The sequence below is a fragment of the Pongo pygmaeus genome, chromosome 18 (genome assembly GCF_028885625.2).
Source record: "Pongo pygmaeus isolate AG05252 chromosome 18, NHGRI_mPonPyg2-v2.0_pri, whole genome shotgun sequence".
NCBI lineage: Eukaryota > Metazoa > Chordata > Mammalia > Primates > Hominidae > Pongo > Pongo pygmaeus.
The window spans coordinates 43,848,616-43,864,979 of record NC_072391.2 but is presented as its reverse complement, the minus strand read 5'-3'; the positions used below and the strand labels follow the sequence as shown (position 1 = coordinate 43,864,979).

General features: G+C 39.5%; 1 protein-coding gene across 5 annotated transcripts in view; it reads left to right on the top strand.

Moving 5' to 3' along the window:
• The first annotated feature begins 1,244 nt into the window (after nt 1-1,244).
• C18H16orf87 (chromosome 18 C16orf87 homolog) overlaps nt 1,245-16,364 on the top strand; it is a 29,528-nt gene continuing 14,408 nt past the window's right edge. For 2 of the 5 annotated variants that reach the window (XM_054452889.2, XM_063655014.1), the window contains exons 1-2: nt 1,296-1,632; nt 8,246-8,342. In XM_054452889.2, coding sequence (XP_054308864.1) covers nt 1,567-1,632; nt 8,246-8,342 — 163 coding nt within the window. In that variant the 5' untranslated portion in view covers nt 1,296-1,566. Of the gene's footprint in view, nt 1,633-8,245; nt 8,343-16,364 lie in introns of all 5 variants that reach the window. The other 3 variants (XM_054452888.2, XM_063655016.1, XM_063655015.1) reach the window with 3 other exon arrangements.

Below are 16,364 nucleotides of genomic sequence, written 5' to 3'. Positions count from 1 at the left end.
GTTTATTATATATACTGGGAAACAACAAAAAATTGAGTGTGGCTCTCTTTTTTGCAATGGCCTGGCACTGAACCCCCAGTCTCTCCAAGGTATGCCTGTAAATGACCAAACAGGAAGCAATCTCGTGGGTTTCATATTAAAAGCTTTAAACATTTATATATCTGTTATTTATACAAAGTGTGCTTACAGGCATTTACTATGTAAAATTGTAACTCATAACTTTGCTTTAGTTAACAATTGTAGAATAAAAAGTTATCAGTGGAATAGCCAGTCTCTGTAATAAATACATATTGGTAAATTTTCTCTGAGCCAAGTGTACAGTTTGTAAATTTTCTTTCTGTTATGTTTGTTCTGATTGTTTATTAAGTATAACTTTGGGTCTGTCAAATTAAATATTTAAAAGTAAGCTTATATTTTGCATAGTTGTTTTTAAATTTCATTTTTTCTTTCTTTTTCTTTTTTTTGAGACGGAGTCTCGCTCTGTCGCCCAGGCTGGAGTGCAGTGGCCGCAATCTCGGCTCACTGAAGCCTCAATCTCATAGGCTCAAGCGATCCTCCCACCTCAGCCTCTCTACTAGCTAGGACTCCAGGCATGGGCCACCACGCTCAGCTAATTTTTAAAAATCTTTTACTTTTTGTAGAGGTGGGGGTCTCGCTATGTTGCCCAGGATGGTCTGGAACTCCTGGGCTAAGAGATCCGCCCTCCTCGGCTTCCCAAAGTGCTGAGATTACAGGCGTAAGCCATTGCGCCCAGCCTCGAATAATTTAATTTTAATGTTAATTTAGTAAGTATCAGTCACGGACAGATTGGAAAAAGAAAAACAACTGATCCCTCATCTTGATAGTGAGTAGCACTGGTATACACAGCTAGGCTGCTCCTTGAAGGCTGACACTGCATTTTATTCAAATTTTCCTGACAGTGGGACTTAGGCAATTATATATTGAATAAATAAATGAATTTTCACTCTGCTGCTGGGTCCAGTGCTCTCATAAAATGTCTATCATAATTCCTCAATGATTAGCCTTGGTAACATCTACTTAAGTTTATTAAATGCCAGGATCCACGCTATGCCCTTCACCATTCATTCCCTAGCCTTCGCTCCCACGTTCTCTGTGGGGAGGGGGCGTGCCCAGCACTACGGCCCGCCCTACGTATGCATTTGTTGGTCGAACTCGACGCCCGTTGCTGCCGAGTCCCGCCCAGGCCTTGCCCCCTCGTAGTCGGCCAGGCCGAGAGGAGGCGTGGCCACTGCCGCGCCGGGGCGGTCCGGTGCAGGGGGGGCGGGTCTCCTCTCCTCTCGTGATACTCTGGGCGAGTTCGCGGGCGGGGTGTGGGTCGCGAGCCGCCGTGGGAGCGCGTGTCGCGGTCCCCAGGAGCCGGCGGCCGACGCTCCGCCCCGCCCCCTTGGCGCGCAGGTCCCGCGCTAGCTCGTGCACGCGCGCACGCGCGCACCCGCCAGAGGCTTGTTTGAGGCCCGCGGGGACGGGGCGGGCGGAGGCCGGGCTGCTGAAGGGCGAGGGGAGGAGCCCGAGCCGTCGCTGCTGCCGCCGCTGAGGGAGAGGAGCATGTCTGCAACTCGAGCCAAGAAAGTGAAGATGGCCACCAAATCATGCCCCGAGTGCGACCAACAGGTGGGTGCCGGGGGCCGGGCGCGCGGCCGGGCGGCAGTGGCTTGGCGGCCGTTGTCTGTGGAGGGGGGGCCTTGCCGGGCTCCCGGCGGCCGAGCGGTGGGCAGATCCTGGGGCCCGCCGGCTGCGGCGGGGGTCCGGGGCCGGTCGGGCTGCACCGAGGGGTTTCCCGGGAAAAGCCCGGGGCCGTGGCCCGCCAGTCCACCTGGCGGCGGCCAGACGGCCAAGCCCCTTCTTGCTGTGTCCCGGCCACTGGAGGAGCGCGCCTGTGGTGGGCTCACCGGGCGGCTGTCTGGAGCCCCAGACTCTCCTCGCCGGCGGCGGTGACAGCGGTGGGAGCCTGCGGGCCGCAGCCCCGGCGAGAGTGCGCCGCACGCCCGCCTCCGAGGCCAGGCCCTGGCTCCGAGAGCCCCTCCTGCGGCCGGGGCGGCTTTGTTCCCGGTTCCGACGGGTGCGGGGCTCCCCCAAAACGGCCCCTCCGCGACCGGGGCGGGCGCCTGAGTGGGACAAAGGGGGCCGCGTGTAATGATTTTGAGTTTCGGCGAATTTGGAGATTTTTTTCCCTTCCTCATGTATTTATTATATTTTTGCTGTGCAATCGCGAATCCTGCCTTTACATTGTTTTTAATGGGTCATGATTGAATAAGGCCCCCATTTAAGCCCTTCCTCCTTTTTGGGCGCTCCTTACTTCCCCACCCCTCGCAGTATCCACTGTTAGAAATTTGGCCTGTCTGCTTCCAGATCTATATCTCAGTCTGTCTGAATGTCTCTGTCTGTCTCTCTCTCTCTCTCTCTATCTCGTTTCTTGAATTTGAAACGATTCCTTTTTACATTGAGTTCATGGTGTAATAGTTGTAATTCAAAACATCTCATTTCGGTGATCGCTGTGTTTAAGCGTGTCTCAATTCTTTACTGGAATAATAGACATTCCTTTAAGCCTTAACATCTAATGAGTTAAAACTACTTCAGTTAAAACCATTCGTAAGGCCCTCGTTTGTTACCAACATGTAGATCTGGGTGTGTTTTTTCCTTTTCCACTGAGTGGATTTTTTCAAAATGACTACCTTTCTCTCCTCCCCTCCCCCCACCGCCTTTTTTTAAAAAATCAAGAGTAATTTGAAATGGCTGGAGACTTTAATAAGCTGATTTTAGTGCATTTTTCAAGGAGAATTCTTGTAGGTTTTTCAAATCTTTTAACGGAAAACATGTTACATGTTTTATTAAGTATCCTTTATGGGCTGTAGTAAAAATGCTCATCAGAAAAAGGTTGTGCAAGAAATACAGTTGGAGGAGCTATACCAGTATGCAGTGTAAAAACAGTTTAGTCATGTTTTCCAAAGAGTTACTTTCATTCTTACTACTGAACTAAATTTGTTAAATTTTGACAAAACTGGACTTTGCGATATGACTGTTTGTGGGAGATTATTTCAGTGTTTAAATCATTTCCAATTATTCCAATTAATTGTGTAGAAGTATAAGGTTTACATGGTATGCGTTATGCATTCCAATTTCTGTAAGGCACAAGTATTTGCAAATCCTGACTTTGTTCTAATTGGCATAAAGCAACCTTTTAGGAAAAATAGCCAGTTTTTTATGGCTATTTTTGTATAAAACAGCAAAGGATAATAAACATAGGAGTTTCAGAAAAACTGTTCAACAAAACAAGATCAGCGTTTTATTTGGACAGATCACATTCATTTTGTTATACACCCCCTCTCCCATATTTATTCTTTCATATAAAATCAGCTTACCCAGCTTTCGCTGCCATAACAAAATACCATAGACTGGGTGGCTTAAACAACAGAAATTTATTTTCTCACAGTTCTGGAGGCTGCAAGTCCAAGATAAACGGTGCAAGCATGATTATGTTCTGGTGAGGGCTCTCTTCTTGGCTTGCAGATGGCTGTCTTCTTGATGTCCTCACATGGCAGAGAGAGGGTCAAGCTCTCTCCCTTTTCTTAAAAGGTCCCTAATTACATCATGAGGGCCCCACCCTCATGACTTAATTTAAACCTAATTATCTCGCAAATGGCCCATCTCCAAACACCATCACATTGCGGTTAAGGCTTCAATATATGAATTTGAATGTCGGGGGGTGCATAATTCCGCCCATAGCAAACTAGTACATAATTTAATGAGTTGGTTTGTTTTGTCCTTTTTTGCAAATACTTAAGTGAATATAACATACATAAGGACTAATTAAAACTTTTGGTGATATGAACCTTATGTGAAGAAATAATGGATTAATTTTAGCTTTCTAATTATTTAAAAGTACTGGCTTCTTAAGTTACAAGCCAGAATATGATTATAATCCAGAAAGCCATTTTCTAAACATTAGAGTACTGCTATGATTCTAAGTTGCCTAAAAAAATTAAATTCGAATTTAGGTATAGTTTATAAACATAAATGTAAAATCTTTGAGATTTCCCAGTTGATTAGATTTACTTAATGGTATGTGTGTGTGTGTAAGTTTGAAAAACGGGTACAGAGATCAGCAAACAAGAAAAAGCTAGATTTTCAACTGCTTTATAACATCTCCTTTGCAGGCTTCTATTGAACATATTCTAAAACATCTTAAACCACAGTGCTTTTCATTTTCAAGGGGTTTCATATCCATCAATCACTCAAAATTACTGAGCCGTTTTGTGTGCATCAGTGCTCAAGATTCTTGTCAGTTTTCTGGTATCTTTTGTGTATGCTTCTGTTTTTGCCTTCATTTTTTAAAAAAGTAGAGCAGCTTTTTTTTTTAATTTAAAGGACATTTTATGTGATGTATAGAAAATATGTCTGGTATAAGTTCCTTTGGTTCTTTCAGTAGTAGAGAATATAAATGAGTTATCTGTAATATAATTATTTTGGAGCTTTTAAAAAATCAGTTAAACGGCTGTGCATGGTGGCTCACGCCTGTAATCCCAGTACTTTGGGAGGCCGAGGCGAGTGGATCACGAGGTCAGAAGTTCCAGACCATCCTGGCTAACACTGTGAAACCCTGTCTCTACTAAAAAATTAGCTGGGTGTGGTGGCATGCACCTGTAGTTCCAGCTACTCGGGAGGCTGAGGCAGGAGAATCGATTGAACCTCGGAGGCAGAGGTTGCAGTGAGCCGAGATTGCACCACTGTACTCCAGCCGGGACGACAGAGACTCTGTCTCAAAAAAAAAAAAAAAAAAATCAGTGAAACACTATAGGACCAGAATTTTTTTTATTTTTTTTTCAGATTTAAAAAATCCAGGCCGGGCACGGTGGCTCACACCTGTAATCCCAGCACTTTGGAAGGCCGAGGTGGGTGGATCACCTGAGGTCAGGAGTTCGAGACCAGCCTGGCCAACATGGTGAAACCCCGTCTCTACTAAAAATACAAAAATTAGCCGGACGTGGTGGCAGGCACCTGTAATCCCAGCTACTCAGGAGGCTAAGGCAGGAAAATCACTTGAATCTGGGAGGCGGAGGTTGCAGTGAGCCGAGATCGCACCATTGCACTCCAGCCTGGGGGACAAGAATGAGACTTCGTCTCAAAAAAAAAGATAAATAAATAAAAAATCTGTTTTACTTGTAAAACATACAAACAACCTAAATCTTTTTTTCAAAAAGTGAATTAATGCCCAGTAAACTATCAGTAAACAATACTTTGAATATTTTCTTTTCTTTTAAAATCCTGAAAGTGTAACATTAGAATTTCATTACTGTTAGGTTTAGTATTATCAACTGAAATTTAAAGAAACTTTAGTGTGTTTGTTTAAAATCTAAATTATACTATAATTAATGAAATGAGGTTAATATTACTGAAGTTGTCCAACCTATTTCATAATTCTTTTTACAGGATCTAGGGTGGTGATGGTGGTGGTGGTGTGTTTTTTTTTTTTTTTTTTTTCCAGGGCAGAGGTTGTGGGGAAGGAACTTTTTATTTTAAACAGGACTATAGAATGAATTAACTCAGGCACATGAGGGTTTATTGAGCATAAAACACTTTCATTTGTGGATGAAAATCAACCTATCAATTCAGTTAGTCAGTGTTTGTGCATTCTGGGTCCCAAAGCCAAATGTACATTTCTCATCTAACTGCAACACTGTTAATTCTGGAGATGGATTGATATGATGTTCTTTTGTATAAGACTGAAACCCAAATTCAAATTTATTGAGTTTCAGTAGCTAGAAGAAAATGCTTGCTGATTAGGAAAGGAGCTGTTGAGTAAGAACATGCATTTGCGTATTTTGGATAGCATTAATTTAAAACAATTTACATTACTGTGGATGCCCTTAATGATATGTTTAGGTGTAAAGGAAATGAGTCAGTGCCTTTGAGCTTGGTTTCTATGAAGATACGAAATTTGAAAAAATGTCAGACATCTATTTTAGAAAGATTTTACACTATTTAAAAAATGTAGCATTTTTTTGTCGTGATTTGAAGGGATCTCATTACATTCTTAACAAAGCAAGCTGTTAGACAAATCTGGAGTTTGATTATTTTTATTGATTTCTTTGTTATTTTTCTTAAATACAAATTGGAGATCCTTTGTTCAATGTTTTTATACAAAGAAAAGGAATTATTCTGCCAAAATTTCAATTTAGCTCAATTAGATCAAGTATTTAGATTCTATAACATGAGGCATTCTGTACATACATAGATAAAAAGCTTCATAATTTTAACTCAGTTTTTACATAGCAGAACAACTGCCAAATGGGGGAATTTATCTTACAAAGGGAATTGCAGTTTTCTTACTGTAATTATTCTGTAAATACTTTTTCATTGAGATTAGTTTCAGACTTTTGGTGAACATGTCTTGATTCCAAGGATCATTAACTTTGATATGGGTGAAATGATTATGGGGAAAACTAAAAAATTTTTTCAGTGATTTTCAGTAGCACTTGGCTTAAAAAACAGTTATAAGTTTGGAGTAGAGAAAGGAAATTTACGTATTTTGCAGATTTGGAAACAGAAGCTTGAAGAGCTTAAATATCTTGTCCAGAGTCATTCCTGGAACTAAGATATAAGATTCTGGATCTAAATTCCTGCTTTCTCCTACATTCTCTTTTTTTTATGTCAGCATACTTTTGCCCCTCAAACTGGTTGTTGTTAGAAAGAATAAGACCTAATATTTGATAGCACAACGGGGGACTATAGTCAATAATAATTTTTTTTTTTTTTTTTTTGAGACGGAGTCTTGCTCATGTTGCCCAGGCTGGAGTGCAATGGTGCGTGCGCTCTTGGCTCACTGCAACCTCTGCCTTCCGGGTTCAAGCGATTCTCCTGCCTCAGCCTCCCAAGTAGCTGGGATTACAGGCATGTGCCATGACGCCTGGCTAATTTTGTATTTTTTTTTAGTAGGGACAGGGTTTCACCATGTTGGTCAGGCTGATCTCAAACTCCTGACCTCAAGTGATCCACCTGTCTTGGCCTCCCAAAGTGCTGGGTTTACAGGTGTGAGCCACCGCGCCCAGTCCTATAGTCAATAATAAGTTAATTGTACATTTAAAAATAACTAAAAGAGTATAGATTGTTTATAACACAAAGGATGAATGCTTGAGGGGTTGAATACCCAATTTTCCATGATGTGATTGTTACGCATTGCATGTCTGTATTAGTGTACCCCATAAACATGTACACCTACTATCTACCCACAACAATTTAAAAAAAATCTGGTTGCTGTAAACTATTCTTTATTCTTTGTCAGTGGTAGTTGATATCTTCTCTCATGTTAGAATCCTGAGTTATTTTCACTTCTTCCCACTTTATCACCAGTCATCTGTTTGGGCCTTTGTCTGTTTTTCTTGCCTTTGAAACTCTGGCAGATCTACCTTTTTCCATTTCCATTCTCACTGTTCCACTTGGTCCTTCATAATCTTTTACCGGGATTACTTTAATGACTTCCTACCCACTCACCCTTTTCAAATTTGTTCTATACCGTAAAATGCTGTCAAACTAACATTTTAGGAAATGCTACCTTTTTCCCCCACATACTTCCCCTTGCTGTGACCCTATTACAGTTTTCTATTGGTCACTCACATCAGTGCATATTTAATATGCATTTATTTTTTATATATTGGTATATTTTATATATTGGTATGGTATAGTCCTCCTGGTTTTGTTAAGCAGTAGAAGCAGTTAAGCAGTAGAAGAATATGAGTATCAGGCCGAGTGTGGTGGCTCACTTCTGTTATCCTAGCACTTTGAGAGGCTGAGATGGGCGGATCACGAGGTGAGGAGTTTGAGACCAACCTGGCCAATACGGTAAAACCCCATCTCTACTAAAAATACAAAAATTAGCTGGGCATGGTAGTGCGTGCCTGTAGTCCCAGCTACTTGGGAGGCTGAGGCAGAAGAATCACTTGAACTCAGGAGGCGGAGGTTGCAGTGAGCCTAGATCATGCTACTGCACTCCAGCCTGGGTGACAGAGTGAGACTCCGTCTCAAAAAAAAAAAAAAAAAAAAAAGAATGTGAATATCTATGTGATATGATACTCATCTCAGATCATTTGTTGTAAGGAGTTGAGGTTTAAATAAATACATGATTCCTCCTTCAAGTAATTTATCATTCATTTGAGGAGACCACATAGACACTGAGAAATTTAACAATAGAAAAATAGTAATAATATATATTTTTCTTTTTTTCCTACAGGTTCCTGTTGCATGTAAATCATGTCCTTGTGGTTACATATTTATTAGCAGAAAACTTTTAAATGCAAAACACTCAGAGAAATCACCGCCTTCTACAGGTAACTGTGAGTTTAATACATTTTTAGCTTTTTGATGTAGAAATGTAAAGTTAATTTTTGTAATTTACTATTTACGTTTTTTGTTGAAGTTAAAAGTTTAAATCTATTAAAGTGTTTTTGGCTTTTATTAACTATTGGAATTAGTTTATGACGTTGGTTTCATGTGCATTCCATTTAAATGTTAAGTCCCTTACAATGCTGATAATGCTTGTAACAAATTTTTTATTTTTGAAGGTGGAGAACCATTGAAGGGTTTTATCAAGGGAGTGACCTGATCTGATATAAAAACTTTTTAAAAAAATAGCTTTAGTAATAATTGACATTGAGTAAATTGGATGTATTTGAATTGCACAGTTTGATAAGTTTTGACGTATGTATATACCAATCAATCACCACAATCAATATTATGAACATTCATCAATTCAAAAGTGTCCTAGTTCCCCTTGTAATCCCTCCTTCCTGCTACCTCCACCCCAGGTAACCACAGATCTGCTTTCTGTTACTGTTCATATTTATGGAATCATATAGTGTGTACTCTTTTTTGCCTGGCTTCTTTCACTGAGTGTAATTATTTAGGATTCAGCCATGTTGTATGTACCAATAAGAGTTCATTCATTTTTATTGCTTAGTGGGAGTCTTTGTATGGAGATTTGTTTATCTATTCTCCTGTTGATGGACATTTGAGTTTTTTCTCTCACGATGGTGGTAAAATTTGCAGCAACTTTTAAGTTTTGTTTTTTTTTTAAACTAGTGGCTGTTGAAAAATATAACTTGGTTTTGGTATGAAAAACGTTTTTAGACATGTTGGCTATATTTTACAGTTCCCTGACTGAGGATATCCAAAAAATGATTTTGTTTGAACTTGTTGCTTTTCCATTAACGTAGACAAATTGGATTTATTCAATAGACATATTTATTAATATTAAAAGATACAATTTTGTTACTTATTCTTGGCTAAAAGCAGACCTTCATATGGTGGTGACCTCGAAATAAGAGTAGGTTGATTACAAATATATACTGAGCACCTGCTATATGCTAGACACTATTCCAAGCTTTGGGCACAAAGCACTGAATTCTACTGTTAAGGCAGATTTACTGCTGTCATGGAGCTTATATTCTTGTGGGTGGGAGATAGACAGTGAACAAATATACAGAGAAAATGTAACCTTGTGATAAATGCTTTATAGTCCTATCAAGTGACTGGAAGGCTACTTTTGATTGGGTGGTTAGAGAAGGCCCCTATGAGGAGGTGACATTTAAATGGAGTCTCAGTGGATAGAAGGGGCTAGCCATGATGAGATCTGGGAGAAGAACATTCTTGACAGATGGAAATAGCAAGTGCAAAAGTTCTAAGGTTGGAAAAAATTTTTTATATTTTAGGAACAAAAAAGACCATTGTGATTGCAGTGTAGACAGTATGATTAGAAGAGTGGAAGATGAGTTCACAGGGCTAGGCAGAGGCTAGATTATATAGGGCTTTGTAAACCAGAGTAAGAAGTTCGGATTTTGTTTGTAAACTGTGAGGAGAAACTGTCCCTGAGATGGGGTGGGATGAAGTGAGGAGAAGATGGCATCCTCTGATTTGAGTTTTAGAAAGACTACAGCAGCATTCTAGCTGCTGTGTAGAGAATAGTTTGTAGGGGTACAAATATAGAAGTGGATTATTGCAGTAGGTTAACTAAGGATACTGAGTTAGACAAAGAGTGGTTATAGTAGCAGATGATTCAATAATAATTTTTATTTATGTCTGAGAGGTTTATTTATCTTAAGTCTATATAGAAGTGGCAGGAAACTTGTTTAGTTCCATTTCTGTCACTGTTTCAGTTCTCTTCTCATCATGAGAATGAACATAATTCATTGGTTCTTAAGGGTGGTTGCTGGGTTGGCTATATAGGATTCATCCAGAGAACTTGTTAAAAATGCATTTCTGGATCTTACTCTTTGAGAGTTTGGTTTAGATAAAGGAACCCTGAAATGATGATTCACTCGGTAGCTATTTTGGGGTGGCGTGTCAGCTCAGTGCTGAGTTTCTAAAAATGAATAAGACATGGTCCTTGTTCTTAGGGAGACAAAGTGCTTATTTTTTTTAATTCAAGTATTTTTGAGCTCCTTTTATGTACCAGTGATTCAGATGAGAAATGAGTTAAGAAAGTCAACAAAGATAAAAGAAGGAACAGGGCCAGGCATGATGGCTTATGCCCATAATTCCAGCATTTTGGGAGGCCGGGGCAGGAGGATCACGTCAGCCTGGGAAGTTGAGGCTGCAGTGAGCTGTGATTCTACCACTGTATTCTAGCCTGGGTGACAGAGTGAGACCTTGTCTAAAACAAAATGAAAAAAAGAAGGAACAGATGATACAAGTGTTAATGAGTTGTTAAGTTTAACCAGTTAAACCAGAGGGAAGAATTTAGAAGATTGCCAGATCTCTGACTTGGATTGCTAGTTAAAAGAGAATATAAGAGGGAAAACAAGCTGTGGGGGAAAGATGAAGAATTTAATTTTGGGTATAGAAACATCATCCATGCAGATTTTTTTTTTTCAGTTGGACATATAGTCTGCAGCCTCAGCTGCAGGTAAAACTTTTGAGCCATCAGTGACTAGATGGTAGTTGTCATCATGGAAAGTGGATGAGCTCGCGGTGCAGAGTTTGTAAGTTAGGAAGAGGAAGGCGTTCAGGGACTAAACTGTGACAAGCACCAATTTTACAGACAGGTCAGATCAACTAAGAAGAAACGTGAGCTGTAGGAGAAAAACCAACAGCACAATGTTATGTAAGTCATGGCGATGAGTTTTAAGAAGCAATTCATTATTATTTTGTATTTGGAGTTTCCTGAGATTTCCTTGTTTAGTAAGAGTGGTCTTTTGACTTTGAAGTGAAGATGAAACATTGAAGCCCAGAAATCCCTGCAGGAGGAGGAAGAACCAGCAACAAAACCAAACCAGAAAGGAAGGAGAAACATCAAGGATAGGCTGTGCCATAGAAACCACAGGAGGAAAAGATTTTAGGGAGAGGATTAAGAGTATTCAAAGCCTCAAAAACGGTTTGGTAGAGTACAGACACGGGGGTCAGACAACCTGGCTTCAGATTCAAATTCTGTCCCTTTCTAAGCAGCCTAGTTAAACTCCATGAGCAACTGTTGTTTGTTTATAAGATAGATTTATAGTACCAGTGTTAGAGGATTGAAGTACATATGAAAATGTCCAACATTTGCAAAGCATGGTAAGTTTTAGGTACTCAATAATACTCGTTTTTACAATTAAATTTCTTAGAAGTAAGATTTGCCTTGGATAATCCCATAGTATGTAGAGAATTGAGAAGAGTTTAAGGTCACTACAATTTATCAAGTGCTTAATGTTGTCAGTGAGATATAGAACATTTCAGTTTTAAGGAAAGTAGTAGAGAATTAATAGAAGAAATGAAAATGTACATTATATATCTGAAAGATAACCAACTTCACTAATTATCAGGGAAATACAGTTGAAACGAAATGCCATTCTTTTTGCCCACAGTTCACATAAATGTAAAGAATTTCTAAGTACTTTCATGAGTATGGCAAAATGGATAGTCTCATACTGTTGGTGGGAGCATAAGTTGGTACAGCCGTTTTGGAGACCAGTTTTACCAGTAGTTGTTAAAAGGTTTAAATACACATAGCCTAGAATGCAGAGCTCTTAATCAGTAGGTAGGTAGCCTAGAGAGCCTAATTGTTTATATACACAATGAAGCATTTACTAGGGTTTTCAAGGCAACACTTTATAATAGCAGAAGGTTGTTAGTAAGCCAGATGTAATCAGTAGGGGAATGGTTAAATTAAGTAGCTAAATTATCTTTTAGTTAATAGTATATGCTAGTTTGAAAGAATGATACAGATTTTATGTACTGAAATGGAAAGATCTCTAAAACATTGTTAATTTAAGGAAAAACTGTAAAACAATACTTGGATATGAGCTTGTTTGTTTTTAAAACCCCACAAAATGATTTCTACATATAGTATTAATAAGTAAATACATAAATGGATAGATAGGTAACTATATAACAAGTACAGAGTCAAGGAAGACTTGTTTGCATAAGTAAACATCTTTTTTAAAAAAGAAGTATAATTAAAGCTCATTGATTTTAAAAATAAAGCTATAAAAGATATTTTTAAAATTTCACTAGTTTGAAAGCTCTTATTTAATTATTGTACACAATTTGTGATGTGCAGGAAGAAAAGAATCTGTTAGGCTGAATAGATTTAGCTAGATATGAATTGTTTAAAACTCACGTTTTTCATATATACTAATTAATTATTTATACCTTCATAATATTCAGAGAAATAGGGAGGTGGTAGAGTAAAACTATATAGAACTTAGTGTAGCTGAAAATATGTATACATAAAATCTATTGCAGGAATTAATGAAAATTTTTTTTTTTTTTGAGACAGAGTCTCGCTCTTGTTTCACAGGCTGGAGTGCAATGGCACGATATTGGCTCACCACAACCTCTGCAACTTCTGCCTCCTGGATTCAAGCCATTCTCCTGTCTCAGCCTCCCAAGTAGCTAGGATTACAAGAATGTGTCACCACACCCGGCTAATTTTGTATTTTTAGTAGAGATGGGGTTTCTCCATGTTGGTCAGGCTGGTCTCAAACTCCCGACCTTGGGTGATCCGCCCGCCTCGGCCTCCCAAAGTGCTGGGATTACAGGCATGAGCCACTGCGCCTGGTGGAATTAATGAGTTTTTTAAAGTTTAAAATTAATTTTGGTGAGAGAAAGAGATGTGTGTTAGCAGTAACACTGTGTTAAGAAATGCTCAGCTGGCACGGTGACTCACGCCTGTAATCCCAGCACTTTAGGAGGCCGAGGCGGGCGGATTACCTGAGGTCAGGAGTTTGAGACCAGCCTGGCCAACATGGTGAAACCCCGTCTCTGCTAAAAATACAAAAATTAGCCGGGCGTGGTGGTGTGCACCTGTAATCTCAAATACTCGGGAGGCTGAGGCAGGAGAATTGCTTGAACCAGTGAGGCGGAGGTTACAGTGAGCCAAGATCGTACCATTGCACTCCAGCCTGAGCAACAAGAGTGAAACTCCATCTCAAAAAAAAAAAGACAGAAAGAAAGAAATGCTCAGGCTGGGCACAATGTCTCACACCTGTAATCCCAGTGCTTTGGGAGGCCAAGGCTAGCAGTTCACTTTGAGCTCAAGAGTTCGAGACCAGGCTGGGCAACATGGCGAAACCCTGTCTGTAAAAAAGAAAAATACAAAAAATTAGCCAGGCATGGTGATGTTAACTGTGGAGGGTGTCCAGGTTCTTGGTGTCTTGAACAAAGAATTGGACGAAACACACAAAGCAAGGAAGGAATGAAGAGATTTATTGAAAATGAAAGTACAGCGTGGGAGTGGGCTTGGAGCATAGGGGCTCAAAGGCCCTGTTAGTTACAGAGTTTTTGTGAGTTTAAATACCCTGTATTTGGGGCACACCCTATGTAAAAGGAGAGGATGAAGTAAGGTTACAAAGTCATTTACTTGGCCTATGTCCTATGGAGAGGATGAAGTAAAGTTACAAAGTCATTTTCTTGGCCTATGCCCTATAAAGAGGATATTTCCTGTTATAGCTGAAGTGTGAGATTGCCTTAGTTCCCTGCCTCCAGACCCTATTTTTCTGCCTCAGTGGTGTGTGCCTGTTGTCTCAGCTACTTGGGAGGCTGAGGTGGGAGGATTGCTTGAGCCTGGGAAGCAGAGGTTGCAGTGAGCAGTGATCTCACCACTGCACTCCAGCCTGAGTGACAGAGTGAGACTCTATCTCAAATTTAAGAAGAAGAAAATTTTAATTATAAAAACTATAGAAGAAAAAGTAAATTTCTAAATGGACACTGGTTCATAAAATTTAGAATTTAAAATTTAATAAAATTTAAAATTTAGAGTTTCCTGTAAAGGAAAGGAAAAATAGTTGAGATAATAGGAAATTATAATTGCTTATTAGTATTTTAACTATGTAATTTTCAGTGAGTAAAAGGTTTAGAGTAAGAATAGTCAAATAACCTCCTCATTTTTTTATTGGGAGAAAGAAAAAAGGGAAAAAAAACCTAAACTTAGTTTTCAAATTATTCTTTAATATAATTTAATAGGCTAAGGCTGATAAGCGAAGAAGTTTATAAGTGACAAGTTCACTTTTAGTTAAGGGAAAAAAATGGAGAAATGATTATCACCTGTACCTTTTATAAATCCAAAGTGATTGAGTATTAATTCAGTAGTATAAGTGGTCCTCAACTCTGAATTACTTGACTGTGGAGGTTTGGTTCTGTTATTGAGAAAGTATTGTTCTTTACTTGCTGGCCAGGCTTGGTGACTCATGCCTATAATCCCAGCACTTTGAGAGGCTGAGGCAGATGGATCACTTGAGGTCAGGAGTTCAAGACCAACCTGGCCAACATGGTAAAAACCCATCTCTACTAAAAATACAAAAATTAGAAAAAAAGAAAAGGAAGCGTCGTCCCTTACATGCTAATTGCATAAAAGTGCTGTACATTCCTATATGGAACATGGCTTTTATATAGTTGATTACTGTGGGTTTTTTTTTTTTGCCTTTTGATGAAAAAAATGCATACCTTTACCTCTGAGCTTGTACTTTTAGGTTCTTAATCATATAGTCTATGATATCTATATTCATCTTTAAAACACTTTTCATGGAGTTCTTTGACTTCTAATTAAGACTGATTGTTTTTAGGTCTGCCGTACAGCTGTTGTACTAGGATTTCTTTCCATTGTACTCCCAGGATAATCCCACTCTTTCTTTCTTTCTTTTTTTTTTGAGACGGAGTCTTGCTCTGTCACCCAGGCTGGAGTGCAGTGGCCTGATATCGGCTCACTGCAACCTCCACCTCCCGGGTTCAAATGATTCTTCTGCCTCAGCCTCCCTAGTAGTTGGGATTACAGGTGTGTGCCACCATGCCTGGCTAACTTTTTTATTTTTAGTAGAGACAGGGTTTCTCTATGTTGGCGAGGCTGGTCTTGAACTTCTGACCTCAGGTGGATCTGCCCGCCTCAGCCTCCCAAAGTGCTGGAATTACAGTGGTGAGCCACCGCACCTGGTACCACTCTTTCTTACATGCTATGTCTTTGTTCTTTTTTACCCATGTGTTTTTACTTTTGGAACAAATTTCCCAGAAATTGTTTTATTTCTGGAAAAACTTTTCCGGAAAAGCCATAATGTACATTTCCTATCTTCTATTGTGGAGAGTGCCTTTGTTTTGCATTCACACTTTAATTTTGTTCTCATTCTTCCTTGGCATTCAGTGGGTCCTTTCCATCTGAAAGCTCAGGTCTTCAACTCAAGGCGGTTTTTATCCATTATTGCTTTTCCCTCCATTTCCTTTTCTTTTCATTCTGGCATGCCTATAGGATCATGTTAGGATTGCCTTGTACACTGTCTTGGAAACTGACACTGTATTGGAAGAAGGATAAAGATAGGCAGTACAAGGATATTGGCTCAATGATGTCATCAAAGACTTAGTCTCTTTCTTCCACCTTAAGAAGATGTGGGTTATCCTCATTGTTCTGAGGTAGTTCTTATTGCACACCTAAGCATCCTATACACATTTCAAGAAGGAAGAAGAGGGAAGAGCAGAGAGACAAAGGGGCATGCCAGCTATGCTTCTTCCCTTGAAAAAAATCTTTCTGGAAACCTTACCCAGTTTCACTTACCTGTCATTGGCTAGAGCTAGATGCCACCTCACCTGCAGGGAGAGTCTTGAGAATGTATACCTATTTTAGGCATATTGTCCTCTTTAACAGAACAAGATTCTGTTCTTAAAGAAGATGCGGAGAAAGAATAATGGGTAGATAATTAGCAGTTCTGCCATAGGGATATCTATTAGGTTTCTTGGATCTTTCCTTTATTTTTCTTTACTTTCTGTCACATTCTCTTTTTGTCTTTTTGCTTTATTCCAGGAAATTTTGTTGATTTTCCTTTCTACATCTATAATTTTGTCATCAAGCATGTCAAATTTAGCTTATTAGCACCTAAACTTTAGCGGGGTAT